The 22,608-nt window shown below is 38.5% G+C and overlaps 1 protein-coding gene across 1 annotated transcript; it reads right to left on the bottom strand.

Annotated features, from left to right (window-relative positions):
* Positions 1-7,871: 7,871 nt before the first annotated feature.
* LOC142203188 (procathepsin L-like) lies at positions 7,872-21,640 on the bottom strand. Its single transcript, XM_075273732.1, has 8 exons — positions 21,610-21,640; positions 21,341-21,444; positions 20,001-20,143; positions 15,453-15,641; positions 15,183-15,365; positions 14,075-14,234; positions 11,323-11,437; positions 7,872-8,156 (listed from the first exon to the last, which is right to left on the bottom strand). Exons 2-8 carry the CDS (start codon positions 21,441-21,443, stop codon positions 8,054-8,056), a joined length of 996 nt encoding a protein of 331 aa, XP_075129833.1. The 5' UTR covers position 21,444; positions 21,610-21,640; the 3' UTR covers positions 7,872-8,053.
* Positions 21,641-22,608: the final 968 nt, after the last annotated feature.

Genomic DNA, 22,608 nt, shown 5'->3' with positions numbered 1-22,608 from the left:
GGTATATAATAGTGCCAATTGACACCTCCCGCGACGGTTTCGGGGGTTGCCGGTGTTGGTAGTAGGCAGCCCGGGGTCTGATCAGTGACCCTGGGTCTGCCCCATCACTTCCCCCTCCACGTACCTGGTTGATCCTGCCAAAATGGAAGCTGTCAGCCCCATGCGTGTGCACAGGGCTGAGAGCTTCCTGTACACTGCAATACACATGTATTGCAGTGTACATCTAGTTAAGCAGAGATCAGAAGATCACTGCTTAAATCCCCCATGGGGACAGAAAAAAAAAGTTATAAAAAAGTAAAAATAAAAAAGTTTAAATAAATTTAAAATAATTTAGAAATAAATAAAGCCCCAAAAATCCCTTTTTTCCATATAAAATGTTTTATTATGTAAAATAAAGAAAAATAGAAAAAAAAAACATTACATATCTGGTATCACCGTATCCGTAATAACCTGAACAATAAAATTAAAACTTTATTTAAACCATATGGCAAACATCATAAAAAAAAAGTTGAAAAGCGCACAAAATAGTGATTATTCACCACCTTTGCCTTACAAAATGGTCAATAAAAAGTAATCAAATGGTCAGATGAAAACCAAAATGGTACCAATAAAAAGCAGAGGTCATCCTGCAAAAAATAAGCCCTCAACCAGCTCTGTCTACCGAAAAATAAAAATGTTATGCCTTTCAGAAGATGGCGATGCAAAAATAATTGATTTTTCCCCTAAATTGAATTTTATTTTGCACAAATAGCAACACATTAAAAAATAATAGAAATGAGGTATCGCCATAACCGTACCGACCCGCAGAATAAAGGTAATATGTTACTTATGTTGTACGCTGCATGGGAAAAAAATAAATGCTAAAAAACAATGCTAGAATTGATGTTTCCTTTTACATCCCACCCAGAAATAATAAAATGTAGTCAATAAGTTACAGGCACCCCAAAATGGTGCCATTGAAAAGCACATCTAATACCGCAAACACCAAGCCCTCATTTGGCCACATTGCCAGAAAATAAAAATAACAATCTAGCTTGTACAATTTGAAGACAAAAACCCCAAAGGTTGCCAAATCATTATGACATAAGTGGCTGCGACTAGAAGGAAATGTATAAGCTGTGCGAGCGTTTTCAGGGGACATCCCATATTTATAGCTTATGAGAGATAATACACCAGCGCTGATCCCCCAGAATGCCCCTCTTCCCCATCCGTGTCATAGGAGCTAGTGGGAAAATAGAATGGGATTTGGTGTACCCAATTTACTCTGCACAGCTTACATATTCACTTCTGGGTTACTAATGCTCACTACATCACTTGATAAATTCTTTGAGGGGTGCGGTTTTCAAAATGGAGTCACTTTCTAGAGGTTTCCACTGTTTTGACACCTCAAGGGCTTCGTAAATGCGACATGGTTCCTGAAACTGATCACAGCCAGATCTGCCCTCTAAAAGCTCCTTGGCACGCCTTCCCTTCTACGTTTCGCTGTGCGTCCATATATTAGTTTACACCCACAAGTGGGGTACTATGCTAGTCCGGAGAACTTGCATAACAAATTGTGGGATGCGTTTTCTCCTTTAACCCCTTGTGAATGTGCAAATTCTAGGGCTAAATGAAAATATTAGTAAAATAAAATCAAATTTGAAAATTTCACCTCCATTTTGTCTTAATTCCTGTTAAGCACTTATAGGATTGAAATACTTGGTATATATTGTTTTGGCTCATTTAAGGGATGCAGTTTTGAAAATGGGGTGATTTATGGGGGGGTTTAATACAAGGGTCTTTCAGAACCCCTTCATAACTGGATTAATCCCTTAAAAAATGGGTTTTAGAAATTTCTTGAAAATTTTGAATATTGTTGTTTCACTTGTAAATCTTATAATGTCCGTAAAAAATAAAAAGGTGACTAAAGTTTGATGCCGAAATAAAGCAGAGATCTGGTACATTAGATTTATGATATAATTTTGGCGGTCTGGCTATCTGTATGCAATGCACATCATTTCAAACTTTATAAAATGCATATTTTTCAAAATTTCCACCAAATTTCCTATTTTTCATAATTAAACACAAAACATATCAACCAAAATTTACTAGTAACATGAAGTACAATGTGTTACGACAAAACAATCTCAAAATCACTTTGGTAAGTTAAAGCGTTCCAAAGTTATTGCCACATAAAGTGACACATGTCAGTTTTGTAAAATCGAGCCTGGTCAGGAAGTCAAAAAGTGCCATCGGCGGGAAAGGGTTAATTAAAAAAAATGCAGTGTTAGCGGCTGTTGCCAGGCTCCGAATGTCCTGGGCCCTGTGGCAGCCGCTACCACTGCTACCCCGGTAGTTACACCACTGGTAGGTGGGATTCAACTTTGCCTTCACATAATCTGAAAGCAACTTGTCATTGCTTATTTAACCTCTAATAACCTAGATTTACCAGATACTGCAACCGACAACAGTTGGTCACATAATACTGATAAGATAAACAGCCATCACATCAAGGGATATGTGACATATAAAACTATTATCACACTGATCTGACTCATTTGATTCACAATAAAAGCCATCTTTTGGAAATTAAGAAGACTTAAGGGGGGATCTCTATAGAAAAAAGACTTGAAAAAAATCCTTCATTTTTACAGTAACATTTCATTTCTAAAGTCACAAATCTCCCAAAGAAGCACAGAAACATGGTGGGCACCACTTAGGTTTTTAAAGCGCTCAATTCTAAACACATGGATAGTGTACCCATGTTGTGAGTATAGCACATGTGAATAACTGGTTACACATCTTCAAAAATCTTCATCGTACAAAAAAAACCCAAGACAATTCTGATGGCTAATAAGTAAAAACACTTAAAAACAAGCAATCCAGACCTCAGGCCATATAATGACAGCCAGAAACCCATATGACAAAAGCCATTTAAATACTAACAACCCTAACATACAAGATACACAGGACACGTTGACAAAGAATCAATAACCATAAATAATACCAATAATAAATTATACCTGTCATAAATAATGCCAAAAAAGGGATCAGAGGGATTGTATACCCATGATCCCTTTTAGGCATTAGTTAAAATTGGTATCTTTAATTTATATTCTTCACTGATTCATTTGATACTGCATTATTACAATTTTTGGATATTCTTTATGGTTATTGATTCTTTTGTCAGTGTGTTATGTGTATCTTATGTGATAAGTTGATGCTAAATTCACACTGGCGTTGCCTGACCATTGTTGTAATCCGATGTATTATGGTAAAATGGCACTCCTAAAAGTACGGGTGCTGGAGGAGGAACTCACTCCTGATCACAAATAAATAATGGTTCAAAGTGAAGCATGTGACTTTTATTTTTACAATATAGCAATCCATGCAATACTCATAGATTGTAAGCCCTTGAGATCACTGTTAGTATTATATTTATTTGTATATTTTGTGTACTGTATATAAACCCTCAAATGTAAAGCACCATCAAAATTAATGGTGCTATATAAACAACAATAACAATAATAATAATAATAATAATAATAATAATAATAATAATAATTTAATGCTCCGGTCCTCCAGGACCTTTGGCAGAGGTCTGATTATGAAAGTCTGAGAGAACTGAAACATTACATATTGCATGAATTACTACACTGAAAAATAAGTCACAAGCTTCACTTTGATGCATTGGAGTACTGAGGTTATTACTAGTGTTGAGCGAATAGTATTCGATCGAATACCTTGCTGGCATAGGAATGCGTGTAATCAGCCAAACACCAAGGGGTTAAATGCACCAGATAATACTAGTTATTACCCATTGTTCTAGTCAGTTAGAGGACCAGAACAAAGGTCAGTAGGACCAATAAACTAGTGGTCACATACACAGACCAGTAGAACCCATTGGCTATATTGGAGCCTGGCGAGTGTCCATTGCTTTAAAACTGAAACCAGCAAATGAAAAAGCAGGGCATGCAGGACTTTTTCAACCAATGATTTCAGGGAGACATTGCATTGGAAAATGAGGTACCCAAAAAATATTTATAAAAAAAATGCAATTTTATTAATATAAATATATAAATATATTAATATAAATAAATACACAAATTACATGGTGATACACAAATGGGTTAGATGGAATAAAACCCTCAACACAGAACCCTCCTCCTTGGAAGAAAAATTAAATGGCTCCAACACAAATATAATAATGCATTCAAGTAGTAAACCACCAACAGGTAATAGAATATAGAGAGTAGATAGGATCAATAAATAATAAATAACATGACATGAAGTACCTGTATCCACACTGCCTGTAAAAATAAACTAAAGGGGGCCAAAGCAACAGTACAAAACTGCAGTCAAAATGGCAAAATTTACATTGCTAAACGGCAGAATAAGATGAATAATACAGCAAAATAAGAGGCAAGTAAGGGCACATATTTTTTACATGTGACTCAGGAGGGTCCCTGCCAAAAATTCTCAGCTAAAAGTGGAATCCTGCCTTCAGAAAATTTGGGAACCACTGTTCTAGAGTTTGAGGCTCTACTGAAATTTTCTTTATTTATCACGATTTTGCCTTATTAGTAATTGTTTTCAATTATAGATTCCATGAAATTTACAAGACAAAATAATGCAATAAATGGTGGACAGAATACTGCAGTCCATTGGTTGCTGTAGGTTTCCATCATGTGGAGGATCTGGTATTTGTTAGCATCATAGACAGAGATTCTTTACTATAAGAAACTATGAAACTTAATGCCACAGGATGTGGTGCTGATAGATTGAATGTGCAAGTTCAAGAAGGGCCTGGATCCCTTTCTGGAAAGGAAAATTTTACAGGTTACCGTTTTTTTACTTTTTGTGAAGACAAGTTGACTCAGGGTTTTATAGTTGATCTAGTGCCAGTATATCTCATCCTCTGAGAACAACTCCTTCTTTCACACACTGAACAACCCCTTGTGCTATGTCATAAGCTATTAGCAGCCGCTAGACATGGAAGCCAAAGAGCAGGAAAGATATTACTGGGTGAAATAAGGCTTAGATGTTAGCAGACAATTGGCTCCAGAAGAATTAGTTGCTCAAGAAGTTACTCCTACCGGTATATCTAATAATGCTGCCAAAATAACGTCAATGGACTTAGCACTGTGATGAATGCACGTGGCTATGTCTGTTGTTTACTCTCTGCTTCCAGTCTTGTATAGCTAGTTGATGGTATGAATACACAATAGTTGCTATTGATATTGGATGAGTTTTGTAGTTTATGGGTGTAATGAAATAAACATGTCTTTATAACTATATGACGGAAGACTACATTTAAAGAAAGTTAGAATTCATCATAAGCTTTACTTGTAAAAATATATAAATAAATGAGTTAAGAATAAGCCACACGTTGCAAAAAACTTTATATTTTGTTACAAATTTTGCTGCAGTTTGTCTTAAACCAAAGACAAGAGTGACTGGTAAGTCCCTAAATTATGGAAGTGTAGCCTTTTTGGCTCCTGCAGCAAAGAAGCAAACAAAATTCTGTGTTTTGCGGTACCAGCAAAGTGGCTGAGATTTTGTTTTATCTCATCCACACGTTGCAGAAAAAACATCTGCTCAAAAGTTTCATTTTCAAAAAGGATATGTTTTTTCCTTTTTAAAAAAAAAACAAAAAAAACAAACAAACCAAACACTACATGTTAATTTTAACTGCGGATAGAGAAAGATAATAAAACACACTGAAAAATCAAAGAAAACCACAGCATTTTATTCTGCAGCATTCTTTAGCTGCATTTCACTATGTGTGGCCTTATTGTATTTCTTTTTTTTTTTTACTGATCCGTTCCTGAATAGAATATTTTAATGTCCAATTTTAACCGCATCAGCATCCACATTTCTCCTTTGTACATTGTAGCCAATTCTAACAAAAATATAATCTTTTTTGATCGTTTTACCACTACCCACCTTGTATACTGGTGATGGGAGGGGGTGGCAGAAAAGGAAGGCTTGCAGTGTAAGTAGGGTTTAAGTACTGTATGAACCCATGACTGACCCATTGTAGGTCACACTTCTTTTTTTATAAATATAGGTCATAGTAAAAATAAGGCCCTTTTCACATCTGTGTTCAGGTTTCTGTTCGGGGAGTCTGCTTGGGGGCCCTCCGAACAGAAACCTATACGCATTTAAAAGTGGTTACCTAAAGGAAACTCACGGAGACCGCAGACTGTAATGGGGTCCACGTGGTTGCTGCTCGGTTTCTGCATGAAACATTCAGAGAGAAAAGTTCTGCAAGCAGCACTTTTCTCTCCACTATTCTAACATAGCCTTGTACTGTCAGGGGGGCGTTCCTTACCACCCAGTGATAACACTGAGCTATGAGGAATGCCCTTCTGACAGAGAAAAGATATCACTGCCGAAATTAACCGCACCAATATTTCCAGATCCAGGGCATATACTGGAAAGGTTCTGAGCATATAGGTTCTTCCCTTCCATTGGGGATCTTGTCTCTTTGCTTGATTTTTGTTTCTATGTATGTTAATAAATGTTATGTTTTATACTTACAATGTTTTCTGTAGCTTTATGATTGCTTGAGGGCCTGGTCTAAACTAGCAATGATACTGATGCTGGAAGATAAATCTGGTGTATTTTTACACTGCCTAGCCTAAGTTTATACCACCTTTTAGTTGGTTTACTTTAAGCCAGAAATTTATGACACAATTTCGGCACATCATGGCACATTTAAGAATCCACATTTCACATGTTCAGCAAGTCAAAAAATTTTAACCAAAACTAGATGATCTAAGATTGTGCCAAAGATTAGCCAGATTACGCCAAAGAAATTTATTGAGCAAATGTATTGGTAAAAACTATTAAAAAGCGCCAAAGTGCATACAAAGAGAAAACTCAGAATACCACAATGATATGTGGTTAGTCTGTTCCCCGCCCCTCTAAAGCATATTAGACATATGGTACTAAATAATAACAAAGTAGTTCATGATCAAATCTTCTAACACTGGGAGAAATTTATTAAGATTGGTGTATCGTGTGCCATTCTTAATAAATAGCCCAACTGGCACCGACCTCTTCATAAATCTGTTGGACATCTCCGCCCCAGAATGGAAACCTATGCCAGGTAGGAATTGGTGTAGATTTCCATTCCAACTCCCGCCAGTAAACTGTCATGAGTTTTAATAATTGAGTCAGGCTGAGGTATCCCTGTCACAATCACTGCACCACCAAGATTGGAGAATTTGGTGGGTGAGGCATGGACCTGGGTTTAAGGCGTATGTTTGGTGCAAGAAAGGACTATTAGGCTTTCAGGGGTGAGGGGGGACAGACTAACCACGTATCGTGGTGGCAGTAGGAGTTTTCTTATTTTATGCACTTATGTTTTTTTAACAATTATTTATTTTTTTTCCTCAATAAATTTGTTTGTATTTTTCTATTCATGTAAATGTATTTGTCTGTTTTTGACATTTTGATTTTGTGCTTATGTGTATGGGGTTATAACCCACAAGTGGTTCCGGTCCAATTTTTTATTTTATTTTTTATGATACTGCTTTTGATAAGCAGCTCTGGCTGCTGTGATTGCTCTGCTTATGGTATAGTTACAGAACATTAAACTACCAGTCTCAAGATGGCACCTCTCATGAATTGTTTGCTAGCTGGCTGTCTCATAACATGATGACTGTATTTATGGTTATATTTCCAAACTTATTTAATATCATAGTTATATTTTCTGCCTCCCTACTGTAATATTATTTAGTTCAATGGTGACAGGTCCCCTAAAGAGATTGTTAATCTGCTCCCACCCATATATATCAAAATCTTACCCATACTCTATACAATAGATGTAAAAATTTGATGAAGCAAAAACAGAACAATCAAACAGAACTGAAGCGCTTGTTTATTTATACAGAGCAAGATAAGAGGTTACATCTGCACATATATATATATATTTATATATATATGGCTGCAAGATTTAATAATGTCAATGAAATTATACTACATTCACATCAACATAAATGTAGATACATTTCACATTTTACAAGTATAAATTTACAGAAAAGAAGCTATAGAATGTCGGCAATAATTATTGCAGAAAATCAAAACTGGCCGCGTATTTTGAGAACTCGCACTTGTCAACACCAAGTGGGACTTTTGCAAAGCCTTTCTCTCCCCATTCTTCGCCCCAGCTGTGGAAAGAAATGCAAATACTGTTAAAGCAGGTAATAATAATCAATGGGGAATACAAAGTAGTGATTCCGAACAGGGTGCCGCAGCTCCGAGGTGTGCAATGGAAACCCTCTAAGGAGCCGCAACACTCTGGTTGGGAAGATGACTGCATGCTTTCAAGCAACATTATCTGTGTACTTAGGATGTCTTTTGGTATTTGGTAGGAATGCCCTAAGGATTGTTTTTGCTGAGTCTAAAAAGGTTGGGAAACAGTGATATAAAGTCAGTGTTTGCATAGTGCTTTTATAAACAAAAACGCATAAAAACCATATGTGCTGTTCAGATTTGCATGCATTGATCCATGTAAATTCAGCAAAAGACATATAGAACTGTGAATCCAGAATCAAATATTTTACTAAAATAGGCATGAGACTTCCATGATGAAAAAGTGGTGCATTTTTGTGCATGGTTGCTTCTACCAAAACGTGGCAAAAATGTGCCATTTTTCAACCTGCTTGCCATATTTGAGAAGATTAAGGCAGGGAAGTGAGCAAGACAGACTGGGGATGGGATGCTTTGGCCTGACAGAGTTACTGCAACTCATGCCAAGAATCTTATCTGAAAAATGTGCGCGGCAGATACAATGCCATTTCCAAAACCGCAACGGTTGCAGCATAGGAATTGTACTTACGGAAACGCCGGCGGTTTCCCTATAGGTATAATGGAAGCAGAAACCATGTGATTCTGCCATGGTTTTTCCTGCAGGTCTTTTTTGCTGCAGCCCGCTATGTGGGGCCTAAGCCTAAAGGTTAGTTGCATTTTCATTACCATTCTCTTGGTTTATCAGTTATAATGCTCAAGACCTTGGCTTCCCTACCGTTAAAATAGATCCTTACACCATACCTGACAATACCACTGACAATGCTTCTATCTGCACCACTCCAAACCTTTGACCTTTTTATACAACCCATGTCCTTATTTGTGATAGGAATATTGTAATAGTGTAAAATATTTTATTGCTATTCATGAAAATGCTTTGCACTATTTATGTGTTTCATTTTCATTGCAACTATTTGACATAGCGTGCAAGATTTATCAAAGCATTTCTGACAGTTGTTTGCCTGCATGCAATGTCTATGAATACCCTGTGATGCAACTGAAATTGTATAGTCTAGTGCATTACAGCTGTACATCATGTGACAGACTTACATTTTTCTAGCAATTTTCTGCCTTTGTGTAGAAGCTGGTTCCAAATTCCTTAAGGATAATGTTAAAAATGAATTGCCATCTGCATGCAGCATGTTATAGTGCAGGGAGAACTGAGAAGATTGATGTATAGCTTTGTACGAAAACTTTCAATAAAAATTGCATCCTATAGGATGACATCCCTTCTGTTTCTATGCTTAGGGATCTATTGAGCGGTCTTAATATAGATATAAACAGATATTTCAGAATACAGGATCATTCAGGGATGGTTGTCACGCATTGGTAGAGGAATTTCAGTAAATAAGTTACAATTTATACTGAATTACTTTTGAATCTGTCCAGCTCCTCCTGCTCTATAACATGCCACGGGTAGATTGGATAGCATTTTTGTGTGTCCTTTACCAGGCATGTGCCTTGTTAAGGAATAGTGTAATATAAATATCTATTTATGTTCCAAGTTTTATATTTGCCAATGTCAATGCAACAAGTTGATTTTGTTACAAGTTGAGAACTTGTATCTCACTAGGTCGCTTCTCTTTAGCCTGATTCAGTCTTTTCAATGATATTTTTAAACATATTATTAATTTGCCAGTAAATATATTTTCATATGCCATCTACTGCAGAATGTAACAGGAAGGTATCTTTGCCATGCTATGAATGTAAAGTCAGTGTACCAACAAAAATGCAAACCAGTCATTCAAATATGTGATAGTGTAGGCTTTACTATGCAGAATCTATCATGTTTAATGGAGATAAAATGACATGAAGTATGCAAAATCTATGGATAAGATATGATCTGAGTGGCTAAGTAGGGTGGGTTGCTGTAGACAAAGCTCATAGGCAAAATAAAATCACCACTGTATTTGACTTGACAGTTTACAGGTATTGGAGAGAAGGATGTATGGCATCTATTCTAATTTTATGGGTGAAGAATCCCATACTTGCTTATGGGTTGTCCAACAAAATATGAGAATGTTCACTGTACTGTGTTCTGACCTATATGAACTGTTTATCTGATGGAGACAATACCATCTGTAGATGAAAAACTTACACCAATAATAAACTCAATCCTATGCACAACATTGCTTCTTGAAGAAAGAACAATCTAGAAGTAACAGTAGGTTTAAGTAGATATAAGAATTTGTTATGAAAAAAGGCTTGAAAGATATTGCATAGAGTGAAATGTATTTTTACTAAATAATTCTAATTTTTTTGTTGTTGGGAATGAACTTCTGTTCTACTGACTAGATAGAAGGATGTGACTTTTACATATAATACACACTAGATTTCAGCCACCTAACCATGATGACCTGCAAATGTGCTCATCACCAACCATGTGGCAGCCAATGCAAGTCAACACTGGAGCGCCAGAACATAAGATCAGCACCATGGACTGGGGAGTTGCAACTGGAATGAAGGGGCCTAAGACGTTCTAACCCGTTTGTTAAATTTGTGGCCAGAAAACCACTTCAGGCTGAGGCCATATGCTGTGGAAAAGCAGCTTTTTTGTTGTAGATTTTGCTACAGTTTTATGAACTAAGAATGGCTACAAAAGGAATGGGGAAATATATTGGAAGTACTTAAACTTCTACCTTCTGCTCAGTCCACTACTGGCTTTTGCTCAAAAATCTGCAGCAAAATCTGCAACAAAAAAAGTTGCATTTCCACAACATGGAGCATCAGCCTTAAGGTATACTAAGATACTAAAATGTAACGGGATCTAAATTGACTTATAAGTCAATCTATAAAACTTTCATAGACAAAGTGTATACACATGTGTATAAGAAAACCCACTCAATGCATATCATAGCTGACTAAGAAAGAATAGAGGATGAAAAAAACTATATTTTATATAGGGAATGCTGTATAATGGAAACAGTAGGAAGAATTAGCAAGAACATGTAGAGGATGCAGAGTACATGTATAAAAAGGCATACACACATTGCATCTAATCATTTATCTTCAAAGTTCTTAACATACCTATTTTTTATTATCCAATATGGCTGCTCCTCATCGTTTTCATCCTTTTCAGAACCGTAACCCACAGCAATAATGGCATGATTAGCACTTTCTGCACAGTCTCCATCAAAGATTCCTTGAATTAAAAGAAAGCACTACATAAGTTTTCTGAAGCACTACATAGCCTTTCTTAACCTATAGCATGCCTTATTGATAATCTGTTTCGCTTATGCTAGGTTCACACTAGCACTTTTGATTTGTTGTTAGGGTCTGTCGGGGGACCCGAACAATAGAACAACAAAATGGTTACACACATTGCTCGTTGGACCCATTAACTATAGAGATGAGCGAAAAGTATTCAATCAAATTGTAGTATTCAATCAAATAGTAGTATTCAATTGAACACCTCCCTTTGCATAGTTATTGGTGTGCTCGGGAAAAATTCAAATCCCCGCCCACCTTCCCTGGCGCTTTTTTTAACAACAATAACCTATGCAGGGGAGGTATTCGATCAAATATACTTGCTCATCTCTAACATATCCGCTGCAGCTAAACTGGTGCATTTACACCACATGGCGCTCCGACATAAAATTTGGTTTATTTATTCCTATTAAAACAAGCACTAATTATTCCTGGGATATAAACTAATACCTATCAGGCACGAATATAGATACTAAGGCAGCTATGTTTAGTGACCAACTTTTTATCACTAGCCTGGGGTTTGGCTTTTCTGACAGCAACCAGACACCGACTTTATAAGATTAAAGCCCCATGCAGATGACCGTGGGCGGGCCGCTGGCCATGATTGAACTGCACAGCAGGTGCATGGCGGCACATGGATGTCTTTTGTGTGCCGCCTGTGCATCAGCTGTGCTTCAATGTATAGGAGCTACATCCGCAAAACCGTACAGGAATAGGTCCTGTCCTGAGGTTTGTGGCTCACACTGTCGGCCCGGAACACTGATCTGTGCAATACACGGTCCTGTGTGTGGTCCAATAGAAATGAATGGGTCAGAGTGCTTTCTGGGAAAAACCTGAATAGAACACTGAACCCAGACAGAGTTGTCTGCAAGGGCCTTTAACATTACAGCTGACACAGGCATGCTGTCCGTATGCAGATATAATATATAATGAATGGAGTGACTGTCTCTCAGTAAATAGTATTGATTTGTTGAGGATGCATGTTGAAACTATCATTCAGAAATGCGTAAAGAAGCAGAGTAGATGTAAGGGATATGGCTGCTATATGTATATAGCTCCAACAGCATACAATAGGTCATAAAAAGCTATATGGACACCTAGCATGGATATTACTACTAGGGGTATTCCTGGATGTAAAATACAGGCTGGCATACACTACCAAACGTAGCTGTCTTGGTATATATATACACGTGTCCTATTGTTTTAATAGGAATACATAAATTAACGTTTCAAATAGTTCTTTTAGCCTTGATATTTTATATTGGTCAACCTTATATATTTGTATACTTTGTTAATTTTCTAAATTCCTTATAAAATATAATTTTTTTGCATTTTTCTGATTAATATTATATATCACTGAGCATATTAGAAATGTGCTCCATGTTTTCCAGGTCAACATATTATAAAAACAATATCACTGCCTAATTATCTCTAAAGGTGCCAAACCATGTTGTGTCATATGGCTAGTGACACTAATGACTGCATTATGCAGTGGTGTAACTACCGGGGTAGCAGGTACATTAGGGGCCCGTCAACAGCCGCTACCGCTGCATTACTCCAGCCGGGAACAGGCCCTATTTACTTACCGATCCTGGCAGTGGCCGGGATCGATAAGTGATGCCACGGACCCCACAGACATCATTGTTATACTCAGGGGTCTTTTCAGACCCCCGAGTATAATGATTGGAGGTCCAGGGAAGGTAAGAGAACATAAAAAAACATGTTACTTACCTGTCCACGCTCCAGGCAGGTTCAGGCCTACTTCTGGACGCTCCTTGAAGTCACATGACCCGATACGCAGGGCCCGGTCATGTGAAATCCCAGATGTCATTAAAGAAGGCCGACACCACTGAGGACTGTAGGGGAGCCTGAGATAAGTAAGTAAAAGTGTTTTTTTTAAAAAATGTTTTTATCCCCCCTGGGTCTCCGATTATTATACTCTGGGGTCTGAAAAGACCTCAGAGTATAATAATTGCACATGGGTGTCCACAGTGGGTCATAATACTGTGTGTGCAGGGGCCACTATGGGGTATAATACTGTGTGCAGGGGCCACTATGGGGCATAATACTGTGTGTAGGGGCCACTCTGGAACATAATACTGTGTGCAGGGGCCACAATGGGATATAATACTGTGTTCAGGGGCCACTATGGGACATAATACTGTGTGCAGGGGCCACTATGGGTTATAATAGAGTGTGCAGGGGCCACTATGGGGCATAATACTGTGTAAACAGACCAGTATGGGGCATAATAGAGCGCGCAGGAATGCAGGGGAGGGGGGGGGGCCATGTCAAAAGTTCGCCACGGGGTCCCTCCGGTCCTAGTTACGCCACTGACTGCATACATATATGCTAGCCCTCAGTTACTGATGAGGAGGGCACCAACAGCTCTCCCCTCATGAATACAGTAGACTCATTGTTACGAGTCCACCGTATTCTTTGTTAGGTGCTATTAGGGTTAGTAGCACAGTGGACCACTTATTATTATATGCTTAAGCTTGTCATTCATAACCTTTAATATTAATAAGATGAATATATAGGCATGGTAGATAAAAATAAATGGTTGTGTTACCGTGACTATAACTATAGAAGTCTGCATCTACACCAAAGCTCACAGCTACAGGTCCCTCTAGTGCCAATGCAGACACAATGCTCTCTTCGTCAGGCAAGCTGTAGTATTTGGTTAAATTCAGCGTTACTGCTTTGTCTTCATTAAATGAACAGGCTTTTTGCTTGTGTAAAAGAAAAACAGAATTATCATTAAAATATTTAACCCTTTCTTTACAGTAGCATTTTTCCCATAAGAATATTTTATTTGTGCCAAAATTGTTTCAGAAAGGTAATGATGAATTCACTAAAAGAGACTAAACAAGGCCTGGATTCCTATTGTGAGAGTAATAGTATTACAAATTATTGTTATTAATACATTTCTGTTGTAGGAATGTCGATCCAAGGATTTCTTATAATTGGATTCAGGAAGGAAGACAATCGTCTTCTACCTCGTGTAGTTTATGCGTTCTGCTGAATGAACATTATAGGAAAATAGGCTGAACTGGATGGTTTTTTTTTAGCTTGATAAAATATGTTAATATAATTTGCTTGCTACTGATACTGCCAAACAAGCTAGAATGTCCATCATGAATAAACTCATTACCAAGTATATATATTCTTCTTCAACTCCTCTCAAGTTATACTCGTTCTCTGGAATGGGTTACCCAGACAATAAAATTAATATCCAACTTCCACAGTTAAAAAACATGTCTTCAAAGCATATCTTTCTTGGTTGGTTAATTATATTTCCTGATATAACTCTTTGCCATGTATTGTCCCTAAACTACCTGCTCTATATTTACCCCTCTTTTCTACATTATACATTAGAACCAGATGCCTTAATAAGTGAACCCTCACTCCAAGCACTTAAGTCCACTTTGTACCTTAACATTCATAAATAGCAGTTTATGACCATTATAATGAATGTCTGGACCATTTTCAAGCACTTCTACTTCTCTCGTACCCCCCTCCCTTCTTCTTCCTCATAGATTGTAAATTCTTAGTAACAGTGCTCTGACTACTATTGTGTGACTTGATTATTTTATTACTCTGTTATGTCTGATTTTGTTTCTATATGAACCTTATGATTAGTAAAATGCTGCAGAATGTGAAATAATAAAAATATATACCTTCTGTTCATATTCATAATCTTCAGACTTCATGAGTCCATGATTCGTTGCATACTTTAGTGCGTAAACTGGGAGCCCTCCGCAACATGCTTCATCTACATTATCGCAGTCCACCAGCTGTTGCTCACTCAGGGTCATCAATTTATTGTTCTGTAGGCATAATCGCGATTCCACCACACCCACCTTAACAAGACCAGAAATAACTTTCAGTAAATGGCATTAATAGCATAAAAAAATATATACAGTACATATAGAAAATAGAATACCTACTGTTGCAAATGCCCAACATGAACCACACAGCCCTTGATTCTTTGCTTCTGTTACACATTTGGACTCTCTCCAGTCTACATGTTCTGGGAGACCTCCTCTTAGTCCATAGAAGTGACGGGGAGTTGCTGGCTCATCGGTTGTGGCACCATTGGACAGTAGGCAGCTCCTCTTTCTGAGTTCTTCAGGTGCCTAGTATACCATTAGAAAACAGATAAAACATGCATTTTCATTGATCAGAAACCGTCTTACTTCCAGAAGCTGAAAACCGCAGACACAGCTCTGTTCCACAATATTACAAATCTTTATTAAGGAACTGTGCAATCTTGATGTTAAAGGGGTTATCCAGGAAACAAAGTTCACCTGTGCATTCCCTGCATTGATTAATCTTAACATGTACCTTGGTCCCCCAGGGCCCCGAAGTTACCTGTACAGAGGGCAGCAGGGGAGGCTGAATTTCTCATTTCCCTGCATCCCTTGCTAATGCTGTGAATCTGGGTCATGTGACCAACTCCACTCTACCCAAAGGATCTGCAGTCCGAGCAGAAGAGAATCAGTGACATGACTAAGAGTCAGAGCGGCTGTAGGGAAGAAGAGAAAAAAGCTGATAACCCCTTTAAAAACTGGAGTACATGTCTTGTAAACATTTATTAAGTATTTTACATACTTTATATGCCTTTCTTGACCTGAGATGTGGCTTAGCAAAGAGGGGAGTGGCTTTAGATTCCGACAATGTGGTCCAAAATTTTGTACAAAGTGGGCCAATAAGTGATGTAAAATTAGACAGAAGTGTCTAAAGATGCACCAAGTTTATCTTTCTGCATGAATCACTATAATATATTTGGTGTATCTTTAGACAGTCTAGTCTAAATTCTGTAAATATTAGACAGTATTAGTAAATTTTCCCCAATATTTCCACTCACTGAGAGCAAACAGACTCCTCTACTATGGTGGGGATACAAAGTATAATATAAAGTTGTAGATTTCATTATACTGTATAATTAATGTGGATTTTATACAACGCCGCCAAATTATTAATGGCCAATCGGATTTAAGCGTCATAAAGATTTTATTTTTTTTTCAATTAAACTCATAGATAGTATTGTATTCAGAATTCTTTGGATCACTGAAATCCGTCTCAAACACCTGTGATAGTTAGTTTGCCAGGTAAGCCCAATAAAGAAAACCTACTTTAGACTAAGGCCCCACGTAGCACCCCCCCCCCCATCAAAAAAGGTCAGCGGGAAAAAACAAAGTGGAAATACATTGTGGTTTTTTCCACAGCGCTAGAGTGTTTGTAGAGGTTTCCTCTGCGGACATTCTACCTCAGTTGTACCTATAGGGAAAGCACTGGCTTTTCAGTAGGTATAATTAAAATGCTTCGATTTCCTATACTGCAACAGTTCTGGAAATCGCAGCTTGTCCACAGCACATATTTTTTTGCAAGGTTTGGATGGGTTTCACTAGGTGGATGGGATCCTCCAGAATCCCATCTACCTTACAGAGACTGTAAAACGCTGCGTGGGGCACCGGCCTATGAAGAACGTTCCACATTATTAAACAGGCCACAGGTTTCAAGCAATATGGGAAAGAATAAGGATCTCTCTGCTGCTGATAAAAATATAGCGCAATATCTTGGACAAGGAATGAAAGCATTTGATTTTTCACAAAAACGTAAGCATGATCATCGTACTGTGAAGAGATTGTGGCTGATTCAGAACACAGATGAGTTTGTGCAGATAAAGACCTGAGGAAGGTTTCTGTTAGTAAAATATATCGTTTTAAGAGAGCAGCTTCTAAATTACCATTACAAAGCATCAAACAGGTAATTGAAGTATAAGCCTACTATTTGGCCACCCCTAAACAGTGCTCACAAGCAGAAATGGTTGCACTGTGCCCAGACATACATGAACACATTTTGAAACAGCTAATTTTACTTAAAATGTTTAAATTTTAGTTTTACATTTTAAACTTATAGCTTAGTAAATCTGCCACATTTTGTTATACCATCTCCATGGAATACTCTCACAAACATTATTACTGAAAAGCCCAGTGGACCCTTTTTCTACACCATGATCAGTTTTGATCAGCGTTCATCAGGAGTAAAACAGTGAGCCCTAGAGTTTTCTCATTCCTAGTTATTATTGGAGGAGTGCAGTTATCAGCCAGAGCTACGCTCCTGATCAGGCAAACACAGCTGTTGTGTCTTTGCAGTCACTGAAAAAGTACATTATGGATCATACAGGAATTCCATGTGTCTGATTATGTTTATGTACTTCATATTACATAAAGGTACTTAAGAATTTGGTCTAAAGTGAAACTGTTCTGGGTCAGAATTTTGAAAATATCTGATACTTTCTGGGCAGCTTTTCTAGGCCTAGTCCTAAAATGCAGCTACATAGCTTTATTATGTTTGCTACTAAATCTTCCTCTGTTACTCAAACATCCCACTACCGTCTCCAAGACTCTTCTCGAGCTGCACTGGTGCTCTGGAATGCTTTACCCTGGACAATTTGATTATTCCCCAACTACAGCAGCTTCAAAACTGCCCTCAAAAAATATAGTTGCTTTCTTTCAAAGACATGCCCTGCCTTTCCAGATGTGTAGTATGGTATTTAAATATTACCTGACACCTCGATCGCAAATTCCTAAAATGTCACAAACATAAATTTATTCTCCAGTATCAGTTTGCTGCCTAGCCCTTGCCTCTGATTGCTTTTTTACTATGGTCCTGTCAGTAGCCTGCCTTCCGGCTGTTGTCTTCAACTTGGGTCCTCTTATTTCTGTGAGCTGGGGATATGTGCTCCTAAAGCACCAGGCTTCAGGCAGAAGCAGGGGATTGCTGATTGGGGCCCCTGTAGTGTGATTGGGAAGATGGAGCCCAGGGAAGAGGGATACTGGTTGGCCTGACTCTGCACCTAGATGTAATCTACAATATATAAAAATTAGATGAGGAGTTTCTTAAATAATCTATCCCATATATTATACTAATGTATAACTTGGCTAAGATGCTGTATGCAGGGGCGTAACTACTGTGGTAGCGGTTGCCACAGGGCCCGGGACATTAGGTTTTTTTTTTGTCTTAACAGGCTGTTACCGGCTAGAGTTACTCCAACCGGTAACGGCATAGCTCCCTGCATGTCCCGCATTTATACTGCTGTCCCGTGCAGCTCCTTGTAGTGTTTTACTTATTAAAAAACGTTCCCCTGCTCTTATAACAGACAAAAAGTTGTAACTGCGATAAGTGCGGGGGAAAGCTTGTGCTGAAGGACCTGTATGTGCGTCAGCCGTCACATGACTAGGTGGGCGTGTCTTTATAGCCTGTGCAGTCCTGGAATCGATGAAGAGAAGGAGAGATGTGGTGCTAGGTACTGAAGGGGAGGGGGGATGTGAGATGCAGGATGGAGAGTGTGTGTCTGTGTGTGAGTGTGTATGTATGTGTAGTGTGGAGCAATTGAGGAACAACAGTAACCTAGGGGCAGAGATGGAGGGGGAACATTATACTGGGGGCAGAGATGGAGGGGAGGACATGAAAATGGGGGTAGAGATGAGGGGTGCATGAAACTGGGGGCAGATGGAGGATGGACATGAAACTGTGGGCAGATGGAGGGAGGGCATGAAATGTCATGTGACATCCGTGCGTTATTAAAGATGGCCAGCACCACCAAAGACTGCAGCGGAGCCGGAGACAGGTAAGTAACTTTTTTTATTTTAATGTCTGTATCTCCCCTGGGTCTCCGATTAATATACTCTGGGGTCTGAAAAGACCCCAGAGTATAATAATTGTTCATGGGTGTTTATTATGGGGCATAATCCCGTGTGCACGGGCCACAATGGGACATAATACTATAGGCAGAGGCCACTATGGGACATAATACTGTGTGCAGAGGCCACTATGGGACATAATACTGTGTAATGAGGCCACTATGGGGCATAATACAGTGTGCAGGAATGTGGCGGGGGGGGGGGGCCCTTGTCAAAAGTTCGCCACGGGTCCCGCAATTCCTAGTTACGCCACTGGCTGTATGATTAATATCTCTATGAAGTATTAGTGTACTGTGCCATGTCTGGGTGAGCTGGAGCCCCATAAGGCTAAGCGGCCTCTCAGGGGATTCACCAGTTCACCAGTGGCCAGTAAGCCTCTGTATATACATATATCCACTTATATTCCAACTGTATTTTCAACTGGTGATATCTCCGGTTGTAATAGAGGTAGAGCTCTTTCTCCGGGGGCCACATGGTGGCTCAGTGGTTAGCACTGCAGCCTTGCAGCGCAGGAGTCCTGGTGTTCAAATCCCACCAAGGGCATAAAACCATCTGCAAGGAGTTTGTATGTTCTCCTCGTGTTTGCATGGATTTCCATCCCATATTCCAAAGACATACTGATAGGGAAAAATGTACATTGCGAGCTCCATGTGGGGCTCACAATCTACATTTCAAAAAAATAATAAAATAAAAAGAGCTCTTTCTCCTAGCAACATAAGCAACAAGATTAACAACAGAGAATTTTAGGGAGCAGCAGTCTCCGAATATGTGTGTACGTAAACTTACTATATCTGCAAAATGGTTCACTGCCATCCAGTATTTGGAGAGGCCACTGTCAGCAAGTTTGTTATGTTCCTGCACCCTATGCCAAGTGTCCTCCCAAATTTTTCTCCGGACTGCCTCTTCCCGGGTAGATGTATATTTTTTATCTGGAATAAAATATTTGTAAATGATGGCGTACAGCTTGATATAAAACATTATAAAATAACAGCCATTTTTTGAACTATAATATTCAATACATGATGTACTTGTACTGTAGGTATATTCATTTCTATCTAAATTTCTAAATGTTTATCACTAGTTTACTTTAAACATTTTTATAATTGACATGTAAATGTGCAGAATGTAGAGTAGTAGCAAAGTGGATAACATCTCATCCAATCTCATCCACTTACTGTGCAAAAACCTGGTTTTCAAGTCATAGTATGTCAATTTATGCTGCAGGTTTTCACTGTGGCTTTCACCAATTGCAATGCAATGTTTGAAAGCAGTAGGATACTGGCAGTGGCCAGAAAAGGAATTGTATTCCAAAAATTAGCCCTAACCCCTGTTGAATGTTTTTTGCCATGGCAGAATTTGGGCAAACCTGATTTCGATTTCTACTTATGGAAAATCAGAATTTCTTCAGTCTTGTGTGTCCTCAGCCAAACTTTCAGGCTGAGGCCCCATGTTGTAGAAACTCAGCTTTTTTTGTTGCAGATTTTTCGGTGGTTTTTTTGAACCAAAGCCAGTAATGGCTACAAATGGAATGGGAAATATATTAGAAGTACTTATACTTCTACCTTCTGTACAATTTACTCCTGGCTTTGGCTTAAAAAAACGCAACAAAATCGGCAACAAAAAAGCTGAGTTTCTGCACCTTGTGGCCTCAGGTTCAGATGGCCGTGACAGCTGTGAGTTCCAGGCTGACTGCTGATCTACTGTCCATACTCATATGATGCTGTATACCTGTGACTGAGCTGGAACTCACAGTATCATATATAGCTAATGATGCAGTGAGTTCAGTTTACTCAAGCCAAGGCTGGTCTGGGCCATTAAATATCTATAAGCTCCTCTACTATTGTTGTGCAGTGAGGAGGGTGGGGCACTTAGCATCCCAGTTTTAGTGATCAGTGGAGGTACAAAAAAAAAGTATTATCATAAATTGTCACAAATCAGTAAGAATGTGGCAATATATTACAAATTTCTGCTTCAATGTAAAGAAAGTACTGAGGGTTATCCAGTATAAGTTGCATGCCATAAATATTCTCATCTTACTATAGCTTATGGACACTATTCAAACAGAATATCAATGTACATGCTAGCACTTTGTTAAAAGTGCACATATTTATTATCATATTACTTACTGTATTTTGTCTTCCACATACTCCATTCTTGATCGAAGAAGGTTGAAGCCCAAGTACAGATGAGCAAGGTGGCAAAAATGCACAGACTTCTATTCAAATGCATCCTGAAAGACATCACTTTATAAACCACTAATCCATATACTACACCCAATGTAGAGATAAGATCCTTATACAATATGGCTTTAGTCTAGCTGACAAAGAAACCAACGCAATGAAAAACACTTCTTATTATTAATATAATACTGTTCTGCCTACTATTTACCACTGACCTGATAGATGTGCTCTCGCATACCAATAGAATACCCCACTCACACCAGTCTATATATATACATCTATTTTACATGTATTTTTGGAATTATCAGATTATTCTAACTGAATATTTTAACCACTTTGGCCCTGTGACCCATCTGATCACTGGAAACAGTTACTGTACCATAAATGCGATAAGATAAGCAAGGGTTCCGCTTGACAAATGTGTCTTTTTGATCTACTATAAGATGTTATTCAGCACTGTAACATACTTTGTATTTCAGTTGAATATATATTCTGTATTAGTTTATTTCTGCATAACTTGAAAACCCAGTTGTAAATACAGTTAAGCCTTTTTTGTACAGTGCTGCAAAATATGTTGGCGCTATATAAATAAAATGTATTATTATTATATTATAAGGGGCGATATTATCCCAAATGATCTGCGCTTGTCGTGGGGAGTTTATTTACCAGAGTAGAAAGATCCTTTTTCTATTATATGATCTGAGGGGGGCAATTCCACACAAGGGGGGTCTGATGAAGTCTCTGCCATCCACTGTATAAAATCATTCATACAGCTAAATGTTATTAAAGAGGTTCTGTAGTTTTAGAGAAATATTGAGAAATAAATATTATTGCTTGTATAATGAAAAGTTGTGCTCCGACTTCTTCATAGGCAGGGGCCCCACGGACTGGAAACTCCGCTATTTGCCAGCAGCGGAGAAGCTGCGGGAAAAATCGCGGCATTGTACAGTGCAGGCAAAGTGGATGGGATTCATGTGAATCCCATCCCCACTTTGCGGAAAAGATTGCGGCTTTGCAAATCGCATCATGTCAATTATATCTACGGAAACAGCTACGGCTTTCCCATAGATATAATGTTAAGAGAAAGTCCGCCGAGGAAAGCTCTGTGAACTTTCTCTTAAAAGCGCTGCGGAAAGAATCGCAATGCGTTCACGCAGCGGTTTTTCCTGCAGCGCTTTAGTGCTGCAGATACGGCCCGTGGGGCCTTAGCCTTA

The sequence above is a fragment of the Leptodactylus fuscus genome, chromosome 5, assembly GCF_031893055.1.
Source record: "Leptodactylus fuscus isolate aLepFus1 chromosome 5, aLepFus1.hap2, whole genome shotgun sequence".
NCBI lineage: Eukaryota > Metazoa > Chordata > Amphibia > Anura > Leptodactylidae > Leptodactylus > Leptodactylus fuscus.
Note: the sequence above shows the minus strand (reverse complement) of the source record. Positions and strands in the feature narration are given on the sequence as shown.